General features: G+C 38.4%; 1 protein-coding gene across 4 annotated transcripts in view; it reads left to right on the top strand.

The window, feature by feature from the left end:
* Positions 1-22,099, top strand: part of ELAPOR2 (endosome-lysosome associated apoptosis and autophagy regulator family member 2) — a 191,959-nt gene that overhangs the window by 131,145 nt on the left and 38,715 nt on the right. For all 4 annotated transcript variants that reach the window (XR_014266689.1, XM_082472475.1, XM_082472474.1 and 1 more), the window contains exons 7-12: positions 274-426; positions 1,050-1,138; positions 13,085-13,262; positions 14,702-14,830; positions 20,312-20,402; positions 21,013-21,115. Coding sequence is in view for 3 of the 4 variants with exons in the window: in XM_082472475.1 (XP_082328601.1) it covers positions 274-426; positions 1,050-1,138; positions 13,085-13,262; positions 14,702-14,830; positions 20,312-20,402; positions 21,013-21,115 (743 nt within the window). In the remaining variant the exon portion in view is untranslated. The remainder of the gene's footprint in view (positions 1-273; positions 427-1,049; positions 1,139-13,084; positions 13,263-14,701; positions 14,831-20,311; positions 20,403-21,012; positions 21,116-22,099) is intronic.

Genomic DNA, 22,099 nt, shown 5'->3' with positions numbered 1-22,099 from the left:
AATTGGAGGGAGGCTTCGAGTTTATGCCACTTCTGATTACTGAATCTCTTGTTGAAGTGTTTGCTCCACTTATATGTTCAATTCAGTATCCAGCCCAGTTCCTTGCACATAGTAAATATGTTTTTGGTGTTGAATTAATGGGATATAAAAGACCTGGGCTAAGCTTATTGTTAATACTTCTCTCTCACTTCTGGTAGAGGCAGCAAGGACGCACTGATTTGCTTGTTGCTGTTGGGTCCTCCCTCCCATGCTCTGTTTCCCATTACCACACAGGGGTGGCGTACACATCAGAATGCTTTCCATGCAAGCCTGGCACCTTCAGCGACGAACCAGGTTCATTCATCTGCCAAGTTTGTCCCAGGAACACCTATTCTGAGAAAGGAGCCAAAGAATGCATCAAGTGTGACGAGGACTCCCAGTTTTCAGGTAAACTGAGTCTCCAGTTTATACTCTTTGTTCTTTTCTTTCTAAATTTATGTTTGTTGAGAGTAGATAGTCATAAGCCAGAAATCACACATACGATGTGATGGAAACAGTGGGCCAGAAACCAAAGTGCTGAATGGAATCCATACTGAGTGGGTAAAATGGGACGTCTAATTACCCCTTTCTGCAGGACTTTTCTCCTTGTCTGCAATGTTTTCTATTCCACAACTCCCCCTCCCAAGGTAACTGTTCTGGATATGTTTATACTTGTCTAAAAAGGTTCATATTGTACTTTTAGATGATTCCTTGGCATGGAGATGTACTTAGAAACTTTTAATTTGTTCCACATTTACAACATTCTGTGATAATGGAGGAAATCTAATGCCTTCTTGGAAAAACTATGATATGCTCCTTGTGTATCATGGAAACATTTATTGCTCTAGGGAAAATAAAAGTGCAGGCCTTTATTTTCTTTAGGCCCAGCTAGTTCTACCTAAATTCCTCTGGTGCAGTTATTTTTACTTTTCACTTGTCTACTTTTTGTTTGTTTGTTTGTTTTCATGTTTGCCTTTTCTTAGAGGCACAGCATAAATGACTCATTTCTGAAATTCGTTTTCATGTTGCAGAAGAAGGATCCAGCGAGTGTAAGGAACGTCCTCCCTGTACCACAAAAGACTATTTCCAGATCCACACTCCATGTGATGAGGAAGGAAAGGTACAGGCCGTGTTCAGTCAGCTCCATCCCACATTTATCCACCCTTTTCCCAATTTGAGCAGACTTGAATTTGTTCATGAGTGAGTTAAATGAGTAGATTTATAGTATGTGTGTGTAAGTAGCACGAAGGAAATTTAAGATTTTAAACTCTGAAGCCCACCTTCCCAGCTTTGATTTTCGTATCTACTGCTTTTTAGTGCTGTGGGCAAGTTATTTGCTCTAAGTCTCAGTTTTTTCATCTGTAAAACGGGAATAATGTCAGTACCTACTTCATAAGGCTGCCATGAGAATACATGAAATACTCAATTTAAGGTTCTTAGCATAGTGCCTGGCACATAGTGAGTGCCCAATCAATTACTGCTATTTTTAACAGGTACATTTTTGTCAGAAATAATATCAGGAGAAGCACAGCCTTAAAGTGTGTTCTGTGACTCACAGGATGGAAATACTGTGTAACTTCTCTTTAATTATTTGGTTACTCAGTAGGTTTGGTCAATAAAAGCCATGCAGCCATAGGCTGATTCAGTTATGGCAGATTGCTGTGTAATTGCATTTAGAAAATGCAAAGTAATTAACATATACATGGCACTTAGCCAGAGGAATAATGCACACATGAACTCTGCAGTTGACCTGCCATTGTCTTAATTAAAAAGTTAGGGACTTCCCTGGTGGTCCAGTGGTAAAGGATCTGCCTTACAGTGCAGGGGACGTGGGTTCGATCCCTGGTCATGGAACTAAGATCCCGCATGCTGCGGGGCAACTAAGCCCGTGCGCCACAACTATTGAGCTTGGGCACCCTGACTAGAGAGCCCGCGTGCCGCAAACTACAGAGCCTGCGTTCCACAACTAGAGAGAGAAAAACCTGCAGCCACAACTAGAGAGAAGCTCACGTGCCACAATGAAAGATCCCGTGTGCCTCAACGAAGATCCCGCCTGCTGCCACTAAGACCCAACGCAGCCAAAAATAAATAAAATAAATAAATCTTAAAAAAAAAATAAAAAGTTAGCCATACCAGCCTATGTCAGTAGGAGAAACTGAGATTAAGGTGGCTGTTTTGCAGCATTCTTTGTTTTTTGCATCTTTGAAATAATGACATTTAATTTCTTGACCTAGTTTGGAACATATACAGAGATGTCAGTATTACTTTCTTTTCTTAATTTTGTATCCTTAGGTTCTAATCTGTAATTTTTATATTTATATAATTGTTAATCTTACCCTTAGTCCTTAGGTTTTTTTAAAAAGAATTTACTTTTGAATAGTTAAGACCAAGTATATTCTTGTGTTTACAGTACAGCAAGTACTTACTCACTTATAATAAGTCAAAGGAAGGCCAGTTTAAATTAGCGGAAAATTTCAATGATTAGAAGTACATCTATTACTTTTAATAAGAACAGTAACTCTAACAGCTTTTAAGTGACAAGGAGGTATGAAGTAAGATCTTGAATGCCCTACTATAATGGCCAAGTGAGGCCTATTTCTATTTGGAAAATATATGTAGAGAGCCATTAAGGTGGGTTGAAAGTAACCTGGAATAATGTTTCTTTAACTAAACTTTTCTTAGCTAAACTTTCCTTATTAATGAGTAAGGCAAATTAAATTTAGTTTATTTTATGTAATAGTCATTAATTTAGTATTACTGAAGCTTAAATGAATGAGATCCAGTGTACAAATAGATCTTGTTTTTGCTATAATGGAAGTATTCAAAAGTCATATTTTTATTACGTCAGTGAGTAGTTTTTATTATGTCAGTGAATAGAATGACAAAATCTAGTTGACCTGGGCTTAAGGAAGTAAAGCCATATATTAAAATATATTAAATGTAGAATGCACAGAATACACACACATGCACACACACACGTATATGCACATGTGTACACCCACAGGCATATTGTGTACACACATACACACAAATTACACTCTTTCTGTTGTGTCTGGGTAAACTCTGAACTTGTTATAGAACAAAACAGTGTACCAGCACACCATAAACTCAGACATTCTTTTTTTTTTTTTTTTTTTAATTGGAGTAGAGTTGATTTACAATGCTGTGTTAGTTTCTGCTCTACAGCAAAGTGAATCAGTTATACATATACATATATCCACTCTTTTTTTAGATTCTTTTCCCATACGGGTCATCACAGAGTATTGAGTAGAATTTCCTGTGCTGTACAGTAGGTCCTTATTAATTATCTATTTTATATCAGTGATTCTTTAAAAACTGCTTTAAGACTTAATTCAAGAGAAATGTTTCTAGCTTCAGAAGTGAACAAAATGCAATGGGAACTTAATTAGATAATAGATATAGTGAAGAAGTGTGAATAACACATGTGAATTTGAATTTTTTTCTATTTTTGTTTGTTTCAACATTTTCATTTGTTGTGGTTTCATCTTTTTAAGAGGTATGTTATTCTTGCTTGGAGTAGCCTGGTGATTTCCCGGTGGCTTAGTGATGTTTCCCAGGTTGTTCAACGACTGTGTTTTGGCTCTTTTTGTCCTGTCATACTCTTTTTGATCTTATTTTCCCCGTGCTTGGAGAGGATCATCAAGGGAAGTGGCTCTTGAGGTATACAGACTTTGAACATTATAATTTATACGACGCAGGAACGTTCGAGTTTTTGAAGCTTCATTATTTGATTGCTTCCTGCCTCTAGGAGACATTTTTAAGGAAAATTTAAATTGGTAACTGGAACCATTCTAATCCTGATTAAGAGACTTTTGTTTACATCATGAAAAATGTGGAATGCCTACTCATTCACGCATTTATTCAGTGAGTCTTTACGGAGCATTGGTTGTATACAGAGTTGCTGAGTGATGAGAGCAGGGCCATGTAAGGATAGGGAGAAGAAGACGATACACGTCTCCATAGATGGTAGAGCAGTGGTTGTCCAGTTTCAGTGAGCATCAGACTCACCTGGAGGTTCCTGTCTCAGATTTTCTGTTTCAGTAGATCTGGGGCAGGGCCTGAGAATGTACACTTCTAAGAAGTTCCCAGGTAATTCTGATTCTGTGGGTCCAAGATCTCAGCAGTTTGAGAACTACTGGTCTAGACTTTAGAGGAAGAGGTAGTCTGTCAAAGAAAATGAATTATTATTTCCAGTTATTATTAGTGCTACAACAGGGAAGTCTGTGTTTTTTTGGGCTCTGATCAAATCAGGGAAGGCTTCAGAGCTGTGTAAAACCTGGGCAAGGGCATGGGAGGAGAGCATTTCTGCAGGAGGGAGCAGGATGGTGAAGACCTGACGTGGGAGGCAGCCTGAGTGTGGCCAGAATGTGAGGGTATGAGTAGGGAGTTGCCCTGGATGCCACAGGCTAGTGCTAGAGTAGGCATGCTTTCATAGTAGTGAGTTAGCTTGAAAATTTTACATATATTTTGTTTTCTAAAGGTTGCATAGAGCCCACTTTTTACCTGTGTTGCATGAGGTACCCCCATATGGTTACATACAAGCACATGCACAGATTCAGTGCTTGAGATTTGAGCCCAAAAGAATGTTGACCCATGATAATGGGCAAGTATTCTTCAAGAGAGGGCATCTTTTAATATTAACAAGGTATTTGATGGAGCTTCTCCCTGTGGATGATCTCCGTATGGATAAGATCTCTCTATAGGTAAGACAGAGAACTGTGGACCCAGTGATATGGTTAAGTTGGATATATGGCTAACCCAAGAACTATATGTAAAATGTTTGATTTTATAATTGGATGGCAGCTAGGAGAATAGTTGATCTGGACTAGGAGTGTAGTTGTTATATATTTGCCATAGGAAGATAAATTTAGCAAAGTATTTCTACATACCCTAACTCGTACCAAGAAGAATATGAATTCAGATAACTTATTTTCATATTATTGAAAAATCCTTAACTTGCATGAAGACATTAGGGTTAAGTATATCAAATAGTAAATTTGTAAAGCTGGGTCAGGACGATCTCTGTTCTTGAAAAATGAGCTCAAATTAGTAAAATCAAAATTTATTTGTGTCAAAGAAAGTCTCAGATACAAAAGTATTTAAAAAAGAGAAAACGTTAACTTGCCAGAAAGATTTATAAGAGAATCCAGGCTTTAGAAGACCCGGCTCAGAAAATTAAAAAACAGCAGATATTTAAAGGGGAAAAACCTTCCAAGAATACAAAAATCGAAAATTGAGTTTTCATTTAAGCTGTATTTTTTAAAAACTTTTATTTTATATTGGAATATAGTTGATTTAAAATTTTGTGTTAGTTTCAGGTGTACAGAAAAGTGATTCAGTTATACATATACATGTCTCAATTCTTTTTCAAATTCTTTTCCCATTTAGGTTATTATAGAATATTGAGCAGAGTTCCCTGTTCTACACAGTAGGGCCTTGTTGGTTATCTATTTTACATATAGTACTCTGTGTATGTTAATCCCAAGCTCCCAATTTATCCCTACCACTTTTCCCCTTTGGTAACCATAAGTTGGTTTTCTGCATCTGTGACTCTATTTCTGTTTTGTAAATAGGTTCATTTATACCATTTATTAAGATTCCACATATAAGTGATATCATGATATTTGGCTTTCTCTATCTGACTTACTTCACTTAGTATGATCATCTCCAGGTGCATTCATGTTGCTGCAAATGGCATTATTTCATTCGTGTTCATGGTGGAGTAACATTCCCTTCTGTATCTATACCACATCTTCTTTATCCATCCGTCCATGGACATTTTGGTTGCTTGCAGGTCCCGGCTATTGTACATAGTGCTGCAGTGAAGGTTGGAGTGCATGTGTGTTTTCGAATTATGGCTTTCACCAGAGAGACGTGCAGGAGTGAGATGGCCAGATCATAGTGTAGCTCTATTTTTAGTTTCTTAAGGAAGTGCCATAGTGTTCTCCATAGTGGCTGTACCAATTTAAAGTCTCACCAACAGCGTGGGAGGGTTCCCTTTTCTCCACATCCCTCCAGCAATTTTTGTTCGTAGACTTTTTAATGATGGCCATTCTGATTGGTGCCAAGTAATACCTCCTTGTTGTTTTGATTTGCATTTCTCTACTATTAAGCGACGCTGAGCATCTTTCCATGTGTTTTCTTTCTTTTTTTTTTTTTGAATCAGTGTGTGGGAAATCTACCTTTTGAAGTTGGCTTCTTGAAAGTCTGCCCTTTTACGAATTCTCTTTCGAGTACTACCCCAGGACGTTTGTTGAAGGCAGGTATCATTTAGAGCTCCACAGGCTTTGTGAATGTCAAGTGCCCATAAGCACCGGTTTTAAAGTTGTAGTTATGGGAAACGGCCACAAGGTAGCAGCATTTCTTCATGCCAAACTCGGGTTACTGGGGTAACCAGAGGCTTGGTGAAAGTTCTGTTCCAGTGTTGTAAAGGAGAGTGGAGCGTGGTAGAGCAGACACCCAAGGGCTTGTGTTTCTTTACATCTTCCCTCTTCCACTACAACCCCCGGACCAATCCCAACCCCTGCAAAAAATGTGCAGAGTTTGCTTTCATCCATGGGGGCAGCTACTCTAAGGAAGGAGGCTGGAGGTGTTACCTCAGCATCAGGAGACGTGGGGACCAGGTGACTTTTCAGTGCTCTTCCAGCCAGACAGTCCACAGTTTTTTGGTTGCACCAGGCTTGGCATAGCTGTAGGCAGGTCTGCCTGGATCTGGAGATTGTGGCCCTATCCAGAGGGGACCAGGCACTACAGGTCCAAGGGGAGCTCCTTTGCTGGCACATCCTTCCCAGCTCCCTCAGCCGCATGAGAGTGCAGCCTTGGGAGCCAAGGCTACTGAGTCTCCAGGGCTGTGAACCAGCCCGGATTTCCAAGGCTTGAGGGGAATATAATAGGCATTCCTTTTTTTTTTTCTTAATTTTTAGATCATATTGGAGTATAGTTAGTTGATTTACAATGTTCTGTTAGTTTCTGCTGTACAGCAAAGTGAATCAGTTATACATATACATTTATCTATCTTTTTCAGATTCTTTTCCCATATAGGTTATTACAGAATATTGTGTAGAGTTCCCTGTGCTATACAGTCTGTCCTTGTTGATTATCCATTTTATATATATAGTAGTGTGTGTATGTTAGTCTCAAACTCCTAACAATTCTCTTATTCATCATATCAACAGAGCTTGTCTCATATCTGCCTGTAAAAGTCAGGGGGATAAGGTAGTTTTGTAAAGGAGTCAGCAACTTACAGAAAAGCTTAAGGTTTTATTTATCTTGGGTACCAAAACTAGACAGAGTAATTTTTTTGGTCTGTTTTATCTCAGGGTAAAAAGTGGTCCCTCCTACCCTTACCACTCTTGGATGTGATACATGTTTCCTTTTAATGGTGGCAAAGCAAGCTGTCAGTTTTACTTCTCTACGTGGGGATGATTAGAAAATTTAATGAATTTTAAAAGTACTTTTCAGAATTGGAGTGAGGGAAGGCAGGGCAGGAGTCTCTTGACTCCTGTGACTGGGAAATCATTGCAGAGCAAAGAGTCTTATCAAGACTTTCTCTTGCTCTTCTTGCTGATATTCTGAGCTCAGTTTGATTTCCTTCTCAGGTAGGTTCTTTGCTCTGGTGCCAGATACCCCCTGACATCTCTACCCAAACCACTGTCACCCTCACAGCGTTTTATAGGAGGGCTGACCGAAGTTTCCGAAAAGACTCTGGCCCTACTTGCATCACGAGCCCATCTCAGACCAACCATTCTGTCCAGTAGCGTGAGCTACTCTCGTTGGACAACTTAGTTCACCTTCTAATCCCTATGGCTGGGGAGGCCAGACCATATAACTCCCAGTTCCTTTCAGCATCACACAAGTCAATTCCTAAAGAGAAATAGATGGTGTCTGTTACCACAGTAAAACGATAGTGATCCTGTACAGGTTCCGAAAACACATCCACTCTTAAATAAGGTAGCTCTGGCAAGATTGTCTTGAAATACTGGGAATTCCCACATAATTTTGTACATACCTCTCGATACTTACATGGTGATCATAGTTTGCTAGTGTTTTGGTATGAGATCACTTTATTGCAAATACTTGTAAAGATGACTGTTTCCTTCACCGGAGTCTCTGCTTCCTGTAGACAGAAACGTGTTCTTAATCATTAAAAAAAATCTCTAGGCCAAGTAGAGTACCTGGAATGCAGAAGGTAGTGAAACATCTTTGGAATAAATTAGTGAATGAGAGAATTGGTGAGTGAATGTATGATTAACACGTTTAGAGTGTTGTGTTCTGTCCTTGGTAGAGGCTTGGGGAAATTTTCACAAAAGGGGAAGAATCTAGAGAAAAGAGTCCAGGATATTAGACTATTTCATATGAAGTATGGCTGAAGTTTCTGGGAATATTTTTTCAGCTTGGAAGAAAGACACCATCGGATGGAGAAATCATGATCATCTTGCTGGTGTTTCCTAGTGGTCCCAAAGAGATCTGATCTCTTTCCTTTGAATAACCATGACATTTCATGTTTCTCTTGGAAATGATGAGGATGACAATAATAATAGTAATAGTAGTGATAGTATTAATAGCAGAAGCAGCTGTCCTTTACACATTTATCTGCATGCTTGCTCTTTGTGTGTGTGTGTGTATATTCACACATTCCCGCCAGTTCTTTTTTGCAACAGCTATGTAATTAGACATTAGTATACCCAGTTTGCAAACAAGGAAGCTGAGGCTTGATGAGGTTAAGTAACTTCCCTAAGGTCATAGCTACTCATAGCTATGTCTTAAGGCTGGAGTTCTAACCCAACTCTGTTTCCAAATCTGATGCTTTTGTATGCTCTTTGTATATTTTTCTTTTTATATTATAGCAGTTTGTGAATCTGTCTTATTAAACTGTAACCTCCTTCAGAGCAAACAATTTGTCTTATTAATGTTTAAATTTCCTATAATGCTTTCTTCTACACGTAATAGATACTTAATAAGAATTTCCCAAATAGTAAGTTTAAGCATTTGAAGGGAAGTCTTAGAAAAAAAAGAAATAGACCTTTCTGTGTTATCCCATAAGGCAAAATTTGGTTTATCAGGCAAACTTAAAGAAGATAAATATTAGTTGTATGTAATGATGTTCTGACAACCAGAGTTGCCCAGTTCTGGAACGGCATGTTTTGTTAAATTGGAAACTTCCTGGCAAAGCTAGAGAGTGCCTGGTAAGGAAGGTTGTTTTAGAAGGAAGCCTTCTTGAGAGGAGACAGCCGACCATGGAAATTCTTCATCTCTGAGTCTAGGAAATTGTTGGATCATAAAGGGTTTGCTAGTGTTTTTGTATCAGATTATGTGGTACTTTCTTTGCCCTTTAATTAACTTCAGTATTACAAATTATTCCAAGTGCTCAATGTCTGTAACACAGTCCTTCTGAGTTATAAAGCAGAAGTAAGATGGAGGGGACATTAAAAAAATAGGGTATAAAGGGATATGGGTTTTAGATCAGCCTTTCTTCCTATATGATTTAAGCAAGTGGAATGTACTTGGAGCCTGTGTTTCTTAATTAGGATGATAGGAAACTACATGGCATTTCTCAGTGACTAGGGATTTCTGAATTTATTTTATTCTATAAATTTATTTATTTGTTTATTTTTGGCTGTGTTGCATCTTCATTGCTGCACGCAGGCTTTCTCTAGTTGCGGCGAGCAGGGGCTACTCTTTGTTGCAGTGCGCGGGCTTCTCATTGTGGTGGCTTCTCTTGTTGCGGAGCATGGGTTCTAGAACGCAGGCTCAGTAGTCGTGGCACACGGGCTCAGTAGTTGTGGCGCACAGGCTTAGTTGCTCCACAGCATGTGGGATCTTCCTGGACCAGGGCTCGAACCCGTGTCCCCCACATTGGCAGGTGGATTCTTAACCACTGCGCCACCAAGGAAGCCCCGGGATTTCTGAATTTAAAATAAAAATTTCATGACAGTCTTCTTTAAAAGATTTTCTTAAAAGAAAGGTTTATTGAGATTTAATTCTCATACCATACAACTCATCCACTCACAGTGTCAATTTAGTGTTTTATATTATATTTAATTTTAGAACAGTTTCTTGCCTAAAGCCCCAGCTAGAACCTCCGGTGCAGTGTGTTTTTGTTTTTGTTTTTTCCCAGTACAGTGTTAAATCCCCATGGTGTCTTCCACATAGTGGAAGAAGAGGATCCATACTTTTAAGCATTTAGAAAAGGGACAGGGAGGAAACCACAGGGGAAAACAGCAAACAGCAGAGGCTTCATAGAAAAGGAATCCAAGTGAATGCTGCTACGTAGAAGGGTGGGCTGAGGACGTGCTTAGCACAGATGTGATGTTGAGCCTGGCTTTGAAGGAGGGGTCAGACACAACTTGGCAGAATGGGGTGGTAGTAACAAGAGAGACAAAGGATGAGTGCCCAGTGATTTGCAGCTGGAGAGGATTGAGGTTTGGGAGAGGCAGAGAGACAAGTGAAAGCCTGCCTGACTGGGAATATCTGAGTTAGAACATCATGATGCACAGGGCTGTTAGGTTGGAGTGACAATCAGTAAACCCTTTGAAACAACATGTAATTTAGCTCAGATGAGCTCAGCCAGTCTACAAAGCCTCAGTGCGTTTGTGCAGCGACTTTTGAAGGAAGAAAGCTGGCAACCATGGACAAACCCAGTCTCAAAATTTGTCTAAACTTCAGTCTTCCCAGTTTTGAATTTTATTTTTATGTGAAAACCAGCTTCCAATCGATACCCCCAATGCATTTCTTTAAAACATATTTTACTCATGCTTATATATTTTAAATATACCTGGAGACTGTAGCTCTTCTGTAATCTTAATGGCAGTCTGCTCAGTTTTGCTCTATTAGGGTTTTGGTTTCATAAAGCATTTCATAATTTTTTCTCAACTTGCCAAAGAATGACTTGATTGTTGGTTTTTCACCTGCTCTGTGAGCCATCTGGTGCTAAAGATCATTAATATTAATTGTTATCTTTCCCCAGTCAGCCAGACTTGAAAGCATCTGCCCCATTAGAAAGAGAGGCACAGAATCAATCTGCCATGTGAAGCAAGAGGCTCTGCAAAGAAAACTTTCACTGCAGAGCATTTGAAATTTGACTTTTCAACGTTTAAATGTTTTAAGGTGGTGCACATTTTCTAATTTTTAAACATGTACTGTGCTTGGATTGAAAATCATGTGGTTAGCCAATCTGTCAAAAATGTATTTGCATACTTTATTATTTTTACCCTCACTGAGAGTATTTTTACTCTCCCTGGCTAGTGCTCCTTTACCATTTACTAGCTGCGTATGGCTTCTGGGCAGGTATAAGAGGTCTCATCCGGAGCTTCCTCGTTTATAAACTCGTGCATAATGTAACTGAGCTCCTGAAGTGGAGGGGAAGATTGCATGGTGCCCCCAGGATGAGCCATTGGTACCCAGCCTCAGCACCACACCCACTCCCACGTGGGAGCCAACTTCTCCCAGCAATGCAGTAGCTCACACATAACTCATTGCGATTTTAATTAACATCAAAATAAATCAACACGTTTGTGAATTGCCTAGCCTTGGTTGGAAATTTGTTTTCTACGCTCCTGAAGCCAGAACTTAAAAACGACAATCCCCCAAATGTAATGAGGTTTCATTTGCTTACGTTCTCTGAGTTTTACATTGCATTTCTCAGAGGAATTGAGAGCCCCTGTTGGATACAGGATCTATTTACTTTTTTCAGCTGTTTAGGAAACTCCAGCAGGAATAGCCATCATTTGGCAGATGGTGAGCGAGGCAGATGGGGGAAGTGGCTGGTTAAGCTGTATCGTGATGTAGGCCATAAATGCAGAGAGAGAGAGTTGTAAAAAGAAAAAAAATGTTGTTTATACTTCTGTTGAGACTTCTACTTTTTAAACCGTGTTCTTAAGCAACCTTCATCAGATAAGGTAACCTATTCTTCCATAGGGGAATATTTGAGAATGAAATCGAGTGGCCATAAGGGCTCACTATAGATGACTTCTTATTAACTGGAAATAACTATAGAGAATTGCCTTTAATTTTGGGTCTTCTGCTTCAGTATTAGACTTATCATTACAGAAGCTGTTGTAAAGGAGAAACAGTACTTTCAGCTGACCATATGTCTAACGAGGGAACTCTTAGTCTCTTTTTAAAAATGATATTAAGTTATGAAAGAGTTGATTTTTCTCTTTGCATTTAGAATGCCTTTTATGTTTTTCACCGTGCATATAAATTTTGTTTTGAAATGGCTAACCCACTTAATGTTTCTGGTTCCAAAGGACAATGATTTTGTGATCACAATTTTCTGGGTTTGGCTGAGTTGTAGCTACTTAGTTGTATCTTGTTTTGTTTTTGGGGGTGTGCATGTGTGAGAGAGAGGAAAAGTTGAAAAGACTACCCTCCATGAAGGTAGAGGTGATCTTAGTCCTGTTGTTTGGAGCACAGGTGACAGGGCCTAGAAGCCTCAGGAGGAAATATTTTAGCTACAGCTCTTGCAGTCCAACATCAGGTTATTGGAAAAGACTCAGAGAGCATCTACCAGTGTTTATGAAATAACGGGATTGCAATGTGAAGCTAGAGCTATTCTTTTAAAAAAATAACCGTTTTGTTTTGTGACCACTGTGTGCAAAGCATGGTGATGTGTGTTGTGGGTAGAGGAAAGGAAGAGAGAGTAGTGGGGGTCTCAGCGTGAGAAAGGGAGTCTGCATAGAAACTTAGGGCAGTTAGGGAATAAAGTGAACAGTGGCTGGAAGAGTCAGGGCTGCAAGCATGTTCTGTATATTTTAGAGAGGAATTTCATGATGAGGCCATGCTGTGTATGACGTAAGGCCTCCTGCAGCTTAGTGTAAAAACATTTGGAGGTAATGGTCATTTCCCCACCAAAGTGTTTATTCTTTTTGTCTCATTTTGTTACTAAAGTTTTAGATTCTCTTCAGCTGGCCCTTCTATTCTACCACTGTTTGGACTTTACCTAGCCTTTACCGTGTCAATTTAACATGTTTGTTATTGGAAGTTTAAAGCAAATAAAGCATGTTATATGACTTGCAAGCCTTTTTTTTTTTCCCTCTCTCTCTAGACACAGATAATGTACAAGTGGATAGAGCCCAAAATCTGCCGGGAGGATCTCACAGATGCTATTAGGTTGCCCCCTTCTGGAGAGAAGAAGGATTGTCCACCTTGCAACCCTGGATTTTATAACAATGGATCTTCTTGCCATCCCTGCCCTCCTGGAACGTTTTCGGATGGAACAAAGGGTATGTGATATCAATTGGTTCAAGAGTTGGACCTTGAGTAAAATAAACTTGTTGGACCACATTGACATTGTCCTGAATTGTTTTTATGGAAACCTTTTTAAAACACATAATTTTCTTATCTCCCAGACTGAAGAAGAGTTAAGAAATATAAGGGAATTGTGAGACTGCAGTAGCTTATTCAACATAGCATAAGGATAGTTTTTAATGGCATTTTGTGTAACACACAACCTCTTAATGGGATGATGCTTTGGATATTTATAAGAGAATTCCACCAATTTAAGTGATTATGTGTGTGCACACATATATTGATGCAAGCATAAAATACTTCTATTTCAACTGGAATAAGCATATTTTATGCTATAATAATAGCAAAAATTGATTATTTTGATCAGATAGCAATTAAAATAGTTCCTAAGTAGATTGTTTCAAAGTGTACATTTGGGAAAAATTTAGTACTTACCAAACAATAATAAAGTGGTTACAGAATTTGTTTTAGTTTTACTAGATAAAGATTACAATGCATTTTTGTGGCAGCTATCTTACTTGAATATAGCTGTGCTGTATACTTAATATCCAGAGCCTCTGAGAGCATAACAAGGACTCGAGAGTTGAATTGACTTGGGTTCAAATCCACTTGCTTCAGGCTCCCAGTAGTGTGATTTAGCCACTAATTTGAATTCAATTTTCTCATTTGTAAAACTGTGGACAATAATATCTAGCTCGTCATCACTGAGCAGGTTATATAAAAATGTCTCCTGAAGTACTTTGGTACCAGGAAATGCTTGCTCAATGAACATTTTCTCTCTCTCCCCTTCTTTTACTGATGTGATAATGCCAAGTGTCTTGGCTAAATAGAAAAATGATTGTAAGAGACCCTTTTATTTAGTGTCATAGATGTTAATTTAAATTAGGTTTATTTATAAATCTAACTCTTTCCACACTCCCCCAGCTCCCATCATCACTTTTAAGTATAGCCAATATTTTTCAAGTGATCAGTCCATAATTAAATGGTGTAATTGTCTGTTAAGTTTAGTGACTAATAGGAAGGGTGGAATATTTCCTTATTTATGAGGTAGAGGAAACTGATTCTAAGATCACATGTAAGTGAACTTATTTCAGAATTACCCTTCTTATGGAAGATAATTTCAGTATTAGCAGTTATTCACAGAAATGCAAGGAAAAATTATCTTAAAAGATTTTGTGTTCTTTTCCTTTTTCATATTAATCAAGTATATATGTGTATACTCTATCCAGAATTATTTTTCTTTCCAGATTGCTCTTGAAAAAGTTGTTAATTCTTAAGGGAATTGGTGGTTTACTATCTCTCCTTTCCACTTGCCTCTCTGCTAGTTAAAGTTTAGTAGTGCTTGGAACAGAAGAAGAGGAAATTATCCAGATGTGATTTAATTGTAATTCTCTGCCCCATTTGTCTCCTGTAGAATGTAGAGCATGTCCAGCAGGAACAGAGCCTGCACTTGGGTTTGAATATAAATGGTGGAATGTCCTTCCTGGCAACATGAAAACCTCCTGCTTCAATGTCGGGAATTCAAAGTGTGACGGAATGAATGGTGAGTTCAGAATCAGCCTTCTCAATGTATTTTGGTGGTAGAGACTCTTGGACTCACCTGTGTAAAAACACACTAAATATGGCTATGAGGAACTTCAATCTTATCATTTGGCTACTTGCCTGTCTTCCCAGACCTCACATAAAAATAGTAAATATGGTGTCATAGCCACATGCCTGTCCTCTAAGAATATAAAGTGTTTTGCATTTTTTTGGAGTCAGTTTTGAAGTAGATGTTGATGATCACCATTTACGGTTGTTATAAATACCAGAATAGATCACCAAGGGAGGCAGTGAAATTTGTGTTGTTCGCCACTTGGAAGAGTCATAGTGTATGTATAACATTGTATGAAAGCATTTCTGCCTGGATTGGTTTTCTGGCTCAGCACTGAGCCATGAGGAGGGGTTACATCATCTCTAACTCCCCTTGTCTATGAAGTCTATGATCGTGTTTACAAATGTATATGAGCCCCACTTACTGAAAACTTGGAAATGTGGCAGAGTTCTATAGGACGGTTGCTGAATTTTATTTGTTCTTACATTTTAAGTGCACGGTGAGCCTACCACTTAGTTATTCTGCAATATTTGTTGGTCAAATGAATGACAATATCTATGTATGTGTTTTTAAACTTGACACTAGAAATAGGTGTTATAGATACTAGGGTTTTACAAAAATGTGCCCTTTACTTTTATAAGCTCATTTTTTTAATCAGTTCACTTTTTCTCAATACTGTATTTTTGATCATTGTAAAAAAAAAAGAAAAGCTTTCTAATCACATCTGTTTTATTTATTTTTTTTTTTTTTTTTAAGATTTATTGATTGATTGATTGCTATGTTGGGTCTTCGTTTCTGTGCGAGGGCTTTCTCTAGTTGCGGCGAGCGGGGGCCACTCTTCATCGCGGTGCGCGGGCCTCTCACTATCGTGGCCTCTCTTGTTGCGGAGCACAGGCTCCAGACGCGCAGGCTCAGCAGTTGTGGCTCACGGGCCTAGTCGCTCCGCGGCATGTGGGATCTTCCCAGACCAGGGCTCGAACCCGTGTCCCCTGCATTAGCAGGCAGATTCTCAACCACTGCGCCACCAGGGAAGCCCTCACATCTGTTTTAAATCAGCACCTATCCGAAATAAACAGGCTTGGGATGTAGGAAGTGAGATGTACACATGAGTACTCAGGTTGACAAATCGTAGGTCCTTGAATAATTTTGGTTAAACAGATGCGTGAAAAAAAGCCTTTGTATATAATGAACATTATGGAATAGTACTCTTTATCAACTAATAATCCTGCTTCTGGGAGTTTATCCTAAGGGAGAAGAAAAAAATAACACAGTAGTAACTACCCGACTATAAGGGTTTATGGTCCAAAAAGATCCTACGGTTGCACTCTAAGTTGAGGAAGTTTCAGACATAGGAAAAATAAGAATGGGAATGTATTGAAAGCATTGATACATTTGTGTGTGTGTGTGCATGTGTGTGTATTCACTTACTAGTGAAGATTATCTGAAACTTTTACTTAGTCTTTTAAAGAAGTTACTCTTAGTCTAATTCTCATGACAATATTTGATTTAGCCACTTGCTTACTCATTCACTAGAGGCTGTAATTTAAATTTTTTCCGATTTTCAGAAATGTTCAATTATTAATTTAAAAAGTATACATCTCTGCAATATTTAGTATGTGATATTGAAAGAGCAGACAGTAATGTGAAAAATACAGAGGTAAAAGGTGATGTATATTTTTGTGACTGGTGGTTCAGTAACCAACCTTGGGAAAAGCAGTGCTCAAAATATTGGGGGTCAAAGCGAGAGGCCCAGGGCAGCCTGTCTCATAAAGTCGTTACTCCATCATGGAATTAAAGTAGATGTGCTTTGACCAACTTGACTGTGTGACTTGCAGTACTTTGAGGTTCTTTTGTATTGTCAACCTGAATTTACCACAGTTGTGGAACAGGTATGTAGAAGTACATCTTCAGGTACTGGAATTTTGCCCAAGAGGAATTCAGAGTTGTAAATAAATTAGTGTTTATTCATGAAGCTTTCATTGAGCATTACCTATAATAACAAAAATGGAAATAATCTAAATTCCAGCAATATGATAATGTTTACAAAAGTTATGCTGTACTAATTGGATGAAATGTTATGTAATCATTAAAAATGACAGCATATGGAAAACAATTTGGCAGCGTTTCAAGCATTTTGAATGGTCCCATTCTCCAACCCAATAATTCCACTTCTGGGAATTTATACCAAGGAAACAATGTGGTGTAAAGAAAGAAATTATGCACAAATATGTTAATTTTAGTGTTATTTATGAGAATCAAAAATACGAGAAAACAAAGTTTTCAACAGTGGGGTATGATTAAATAAAATGATGATATAACCATACAACATATTTTTAACTCTTTAACACTAGATATAGAAAGGATTTTTAATGGGGAAGTATTTTTGATATAATGATTATTAGAAAAGTGAGAAGATAATGCTAAATGAAAAACAGAAAATACAGTAAATTATACAATAAAACCTAAAGTATATTTTTAAGAAAATTATGCACTAGAAAAAGAGTGAAAAGAAACACACTGAAATGTTCAGTTTATCACTTGGGGGTGGAAGGTTTCTGAGAAGCCTGAATTACTTCATTTTTTTCATTTAGTTTACTCTATTTAATAAATATTCCTCATGTATACACATTGCTTTCAAAATCAGGATAACAGCACAAAATATTTGTTTAAAAATATATTTATTTGACCCAGTAGTTCTTTTACTGGGATTCTTTTCTAGAAAAATACAGAAAAGCTTTACCAAAAATATCTTCGTTATAGTGTCACTTCTACTCGCTAAAAGGTAAAACAATCCAAATGGCTACATTGAATGTATGGTCAATAGGAGGTAAGTCCTGTAGTATGAGTGATTTAGTAAATTATGGGAATTAATTACATCTGTCTACATGATAAACTATTAATTTAGTCATTTAGCATGTTGGTGAAGACTTTATACATAAAAATGCTTATGCAATAATGTTAATTTATAAAACTATGAAACAAAATGTTATCAACAATAAGATCTCAGTTATGTAAAAACATGTATGCATCAAAAAGATAGTGAAAAGAAACACCTCAGAATGTTAACAGTAGTTTTTTCTGAGTGATGAGTTTATAAATAATTTTAGTTTTCATCTTCAAATTTTTCTGTAGCTTTCAAAATTTTATAATAAATATAAATATGATTTCTAAAACAAAAATAAATCTTGAAATAGAAATTGTGGGGCTTCCCTGGTGGTGCAGTGGTTAAGAATCCGCCTGCCAATGCAGGGAACACAGGTTCAAGCCCCGGTCCGGGAAGATCCCACATGCCATAGAGCAACTAAGCCCGTGCGCCACAACTACTGAGCCCACGTGCCACAGCTACTGAAGCCCATGCTCCTAGAGCCCGTGCTCCGCAACAAGAGAAGCCACCGCAATGAGAAGCCCGCGCACTGTAATGAAGAGTAGCCCCCGTTTGCTGCAACTAGAGAAAAGCTTGCACGCAGCAACGAAGACCCAACGCAGCCAAAAATAAATAACTAAAATAAATTTATTAAAAAAAATAGAAATTGTGTATACAAACATGGAAAATGCAGGATTCATTCTGAGAGATAAAGCAAAAGACAAAGGTGCTGCAACAATGTATCACAAACTGGGCGGTTTAAAACAACAGAAATTTACCCTCTCACTTTCCAGAGACTAGAAATTTGAAAGGCAGGTATGGGCAGGGTCGTGTTCCTTCCGAAGCAGAGCCTCTGTAGGAAGACCCTTCCTTGCGTCTCCTAACTTCTAGTAGCTCCAGGCACTCCGTGGCTTGTGGCAGTGTAGCCCGTCTCTGCCTCTGTCTTCACGTGAACATCTTTTCCTTGTGTCTCTGTGTCTTTACACGGTGTTCTTCCTGTGTGTCTGTGTCTAAACCTCTCTCTTCTCATAAGGACACCAGTCATATTGGATTAAGGCTCACCCTAAAGACCTCATCTTAACTTGATTATATCTGCCAAGACTCTATTTCCAAATAAGGTCCATTCATGTGTACTGGGGATTAGAATGTCGGTATATGTTTCTTGGGAGGGGATACAGTAAAACCTGCAGCAACAGGCAATGTTCAAACATGAGAAATATTTGTTTCCTCTTGCAAGGATGTTGGTCCCCTCCAAACCTCCATGCTTCTCATCCACGTACTCCTTTCTTTTCTTTGACCTTCTCTGCTATACCATTGCTCCGCATGCCAGCTGAACACTAGGAAATGATCTTAGAGGAACATCCGTAAATCCCCCCTTTCTTGGTGTAGAAGTCCTCCACGTGGGAATATTCCTCTCCCTGTGACCCCCACCACAAGTTATCAGTCTCTACGCTTAACTGCCTCTCACATGACTTACACTGCAGTCAAGGGCCTGGTGTCCCACTGGGTCAGACTGTTTTGTGGCTGTTCTGCTCTTAGCATTAGGAAGTGATAGCTGCTTATCTCTCTTTTCAACCACATGAACCTTTAGAGAGCAAAACAATTGGCATCTCTCTCTTACTCAGGTAGCTTCGTACATAACCGTTTTTCGAACTAGCTTGATTTATGTATATTCAACATATCACCTTTCTATGAACTGCTGATGATAACATTTTGAAAATTGCCACATCACCAGTACAGCACTGATATTAATCTCTTTCCCAGTTTCTCTCTTATACCTGTTAAAGTAGCAGATGCTGACATTTTCTTTTGGAGGTACGCGTGTCCATGTTAAGCATTGCCATTAGTTAATAACCTTGCTGGATGGTGTGTGAGGCCTGCATCTCCTTTCCTCATTTCATGGTGGCCATTTCAGCCCATGGCGTGCTGATTGTTTCTCTGCAGAAGACAGACTTCACGTCACCTTTTATGTGCATCTCTATTACCTCCTACTGTTAACAGTTGTTAGCTATGTCTCTCATAGTCTCCTGATTCCATAGTGAGGGTGGACCCAGTCTTGTCTTTCTGTCCCTAAAGTAGGTCATGGTTCGTGGCATTTGGGGAAAGCCAGTTCAGTGAGTGCATAAGTGAGTGAATGCAGAACAGGGGTTAAATTAGGGAACAACAGTACAACAAACTCTAAGAAAGAGCTCCAGACCCCGCATCTTCATTAAGTAATTTGAAGTTTCTATTTCCCATTGGTTACCTGAAGACTAGGATGTTTTCATCTTAGTATATTGAAATGGATAAAGACCGTCTGTTCTAGTTAAAAAAAAAATCATGCCTCATTGAGAAAACTGTTGTTAATTTGAACCATTAAATACCTTTGATGCAAAAATACGCATTACTTGATTCTTCCTGGAGAATCATATGCAACGTTTTCATTGGTATCTAGGAGTCTACCTCTGCATGCAGTTTGCAACTGCAATCTAAAATTGGGAATTCTTTTTTTGTGGCCTTATATAAAAAGATTGTTGGAAATCATTACTGGAATTTTTACTAACAAAGATAACCTTTATCATTTCTAGGTTGGGAGGTGGCTGGAGATCATATCCAGAGTGGGGCTGGAGGTTCCGATAATGATTACCTGATCTTAAACTTGCATATCCCAGGATTTAAGTAAGGAAAACCAATTCTGATTCCCTTCTGTAGGAATCCTCATGCCTGGTTCCCTACAGAAATAGATGAAGTAGGGCTGCCTTTATAAAATATATTAATATTGTGATGTACATAGCAAATAACAAGCTGTGTAGGATAATGTAATTATATTTAAGAATATCTGTAGAAACTATAACTGTTAATTGTATATTAGTTAGATGAAGCCAAAGTTTTTAAAAATACTCTATCCAAATATTACAAAAACCGTGACTCTTGGATGCTTAATTCAGAGATCTTAGTCTAAGTCATTTGCAGGAGAATCTTTTGGTTTATTTATTTGTTTTTCTCGCAGTTCTGTCTGTAAAGTAGTATGTTACAAATTGTTTAATCCTTTTAGTCCCTCATGTTGAGTTGCCCAGCAGGAGTCTTTTTCTTGCTGTAGGCTGGGTGGCAGCATTTACACCAGGAGATCTGAGCATATTACCATGGTTGTGTAGACTCCGTGCAGCAGTAGACTGCACGGAGAGGAGAGAAGAGCGTGGCTTTCAGCTTAATGAAAAAAGTGACTTAACTTTTTCCAGATTGTATTCAGAACATGCTGTAAATATTGCAATTTTAATCTGTTAAATAGACCACCGACATCGATGACGGGAGCCATGGGTTCTGAACTGGGAAGAATAACATTTGTATTTGAGACTCTCTGTTCAGCCGACTGTATTCTGTACTTCATGGTGGTAAGTGGAAGAGGGGCTCTCAGAGGTGGATTTCCAGGCTTAGCATTCTCTTTCAAGTGTGACCCTATTTATACAAATTGCGATAAGAATCCCATTTTTCTTCCCATTTTTAGGGTCTTCCAAAAACATTATAAGATATCTGAGGAACTCATTAAACATTGTGTGGTGAAGTCCACAAAGAAAGTATTCATTCCTTATGGAGAGAACTGAGTGACGGGGCCTGGGTGACAGACAGAAGCCAGGAAATATTAATCCCGTAGAAAATTCCTTCAAAAAAATATGCCGCCAGCAGAGTGAAAATTCTCCCCTAGTAACCATTCAGCAATTCAAACCATCAGGAGGGAAAAGCATGTATTAATAAGTGAGGGCACAAAACAGTGGAGGTGGAGAGCTTTGGGAAAAATAACACTCTTCCTTGTTAAGTAAATAAATGTAGACAAAGGATTTTACTATGTACATGTCATAATTTTCCCCATTTTTTCCTAGATGTCCTATAAATCTCAACTAATAGCTTGAGAAAAAGTAGTAACACAGGATTTACTTAAGACCCCAGGGAGGTGTTAGAAGGTTGTTGGCTAAGACTTTAATGTTATAATTAAGTGGTGACTTCATAGACATGATTTGTTTTAGCTTTTTTCCAACAATCCTTTAGTAGCTAGTTAACAGTCCATTAACAGTTTCCTCCATGATATACAAGATATATGGAGATTTAAATATTTATTCATGATTACTAATAGCTTAAATGAAGGCAGACTATTTCATTCTGAAAAAAAAAAAAAAAGGACTTGGTGGTAGTCAAAGAAGATGAATAATCTTCAACACATCTATCTATGACACCACAAATAACCAAGAAGTCTTCAGTTCTCTTAGCTCTCCCTCCTTATTTCTTCAATGTATTGGTTCCTCTTCATACTGAGTGCCATTACTGACAATTCAGCCTCCCATTATCTCTCAGCAATAGTCTCTATCTATTCTTCTCATCCC

This window comes from Balaenoptera physalus (genome assembly GCF_965194825.1).
Source record: "Balaenoptera physalus genome assembly, chromosome: 8".
NCBI lineage: Eukaryota > Metazoa > Chordata > Mammalia > Artiodactyla > Balaenopteridae > Balaenoptera > Balaenoptera physalus.
The sequence above is the reverse complement of the archived record's forward strand: the minus strand, read 5'-3'. Positions and strand labels throughout refer to the sequence as shown.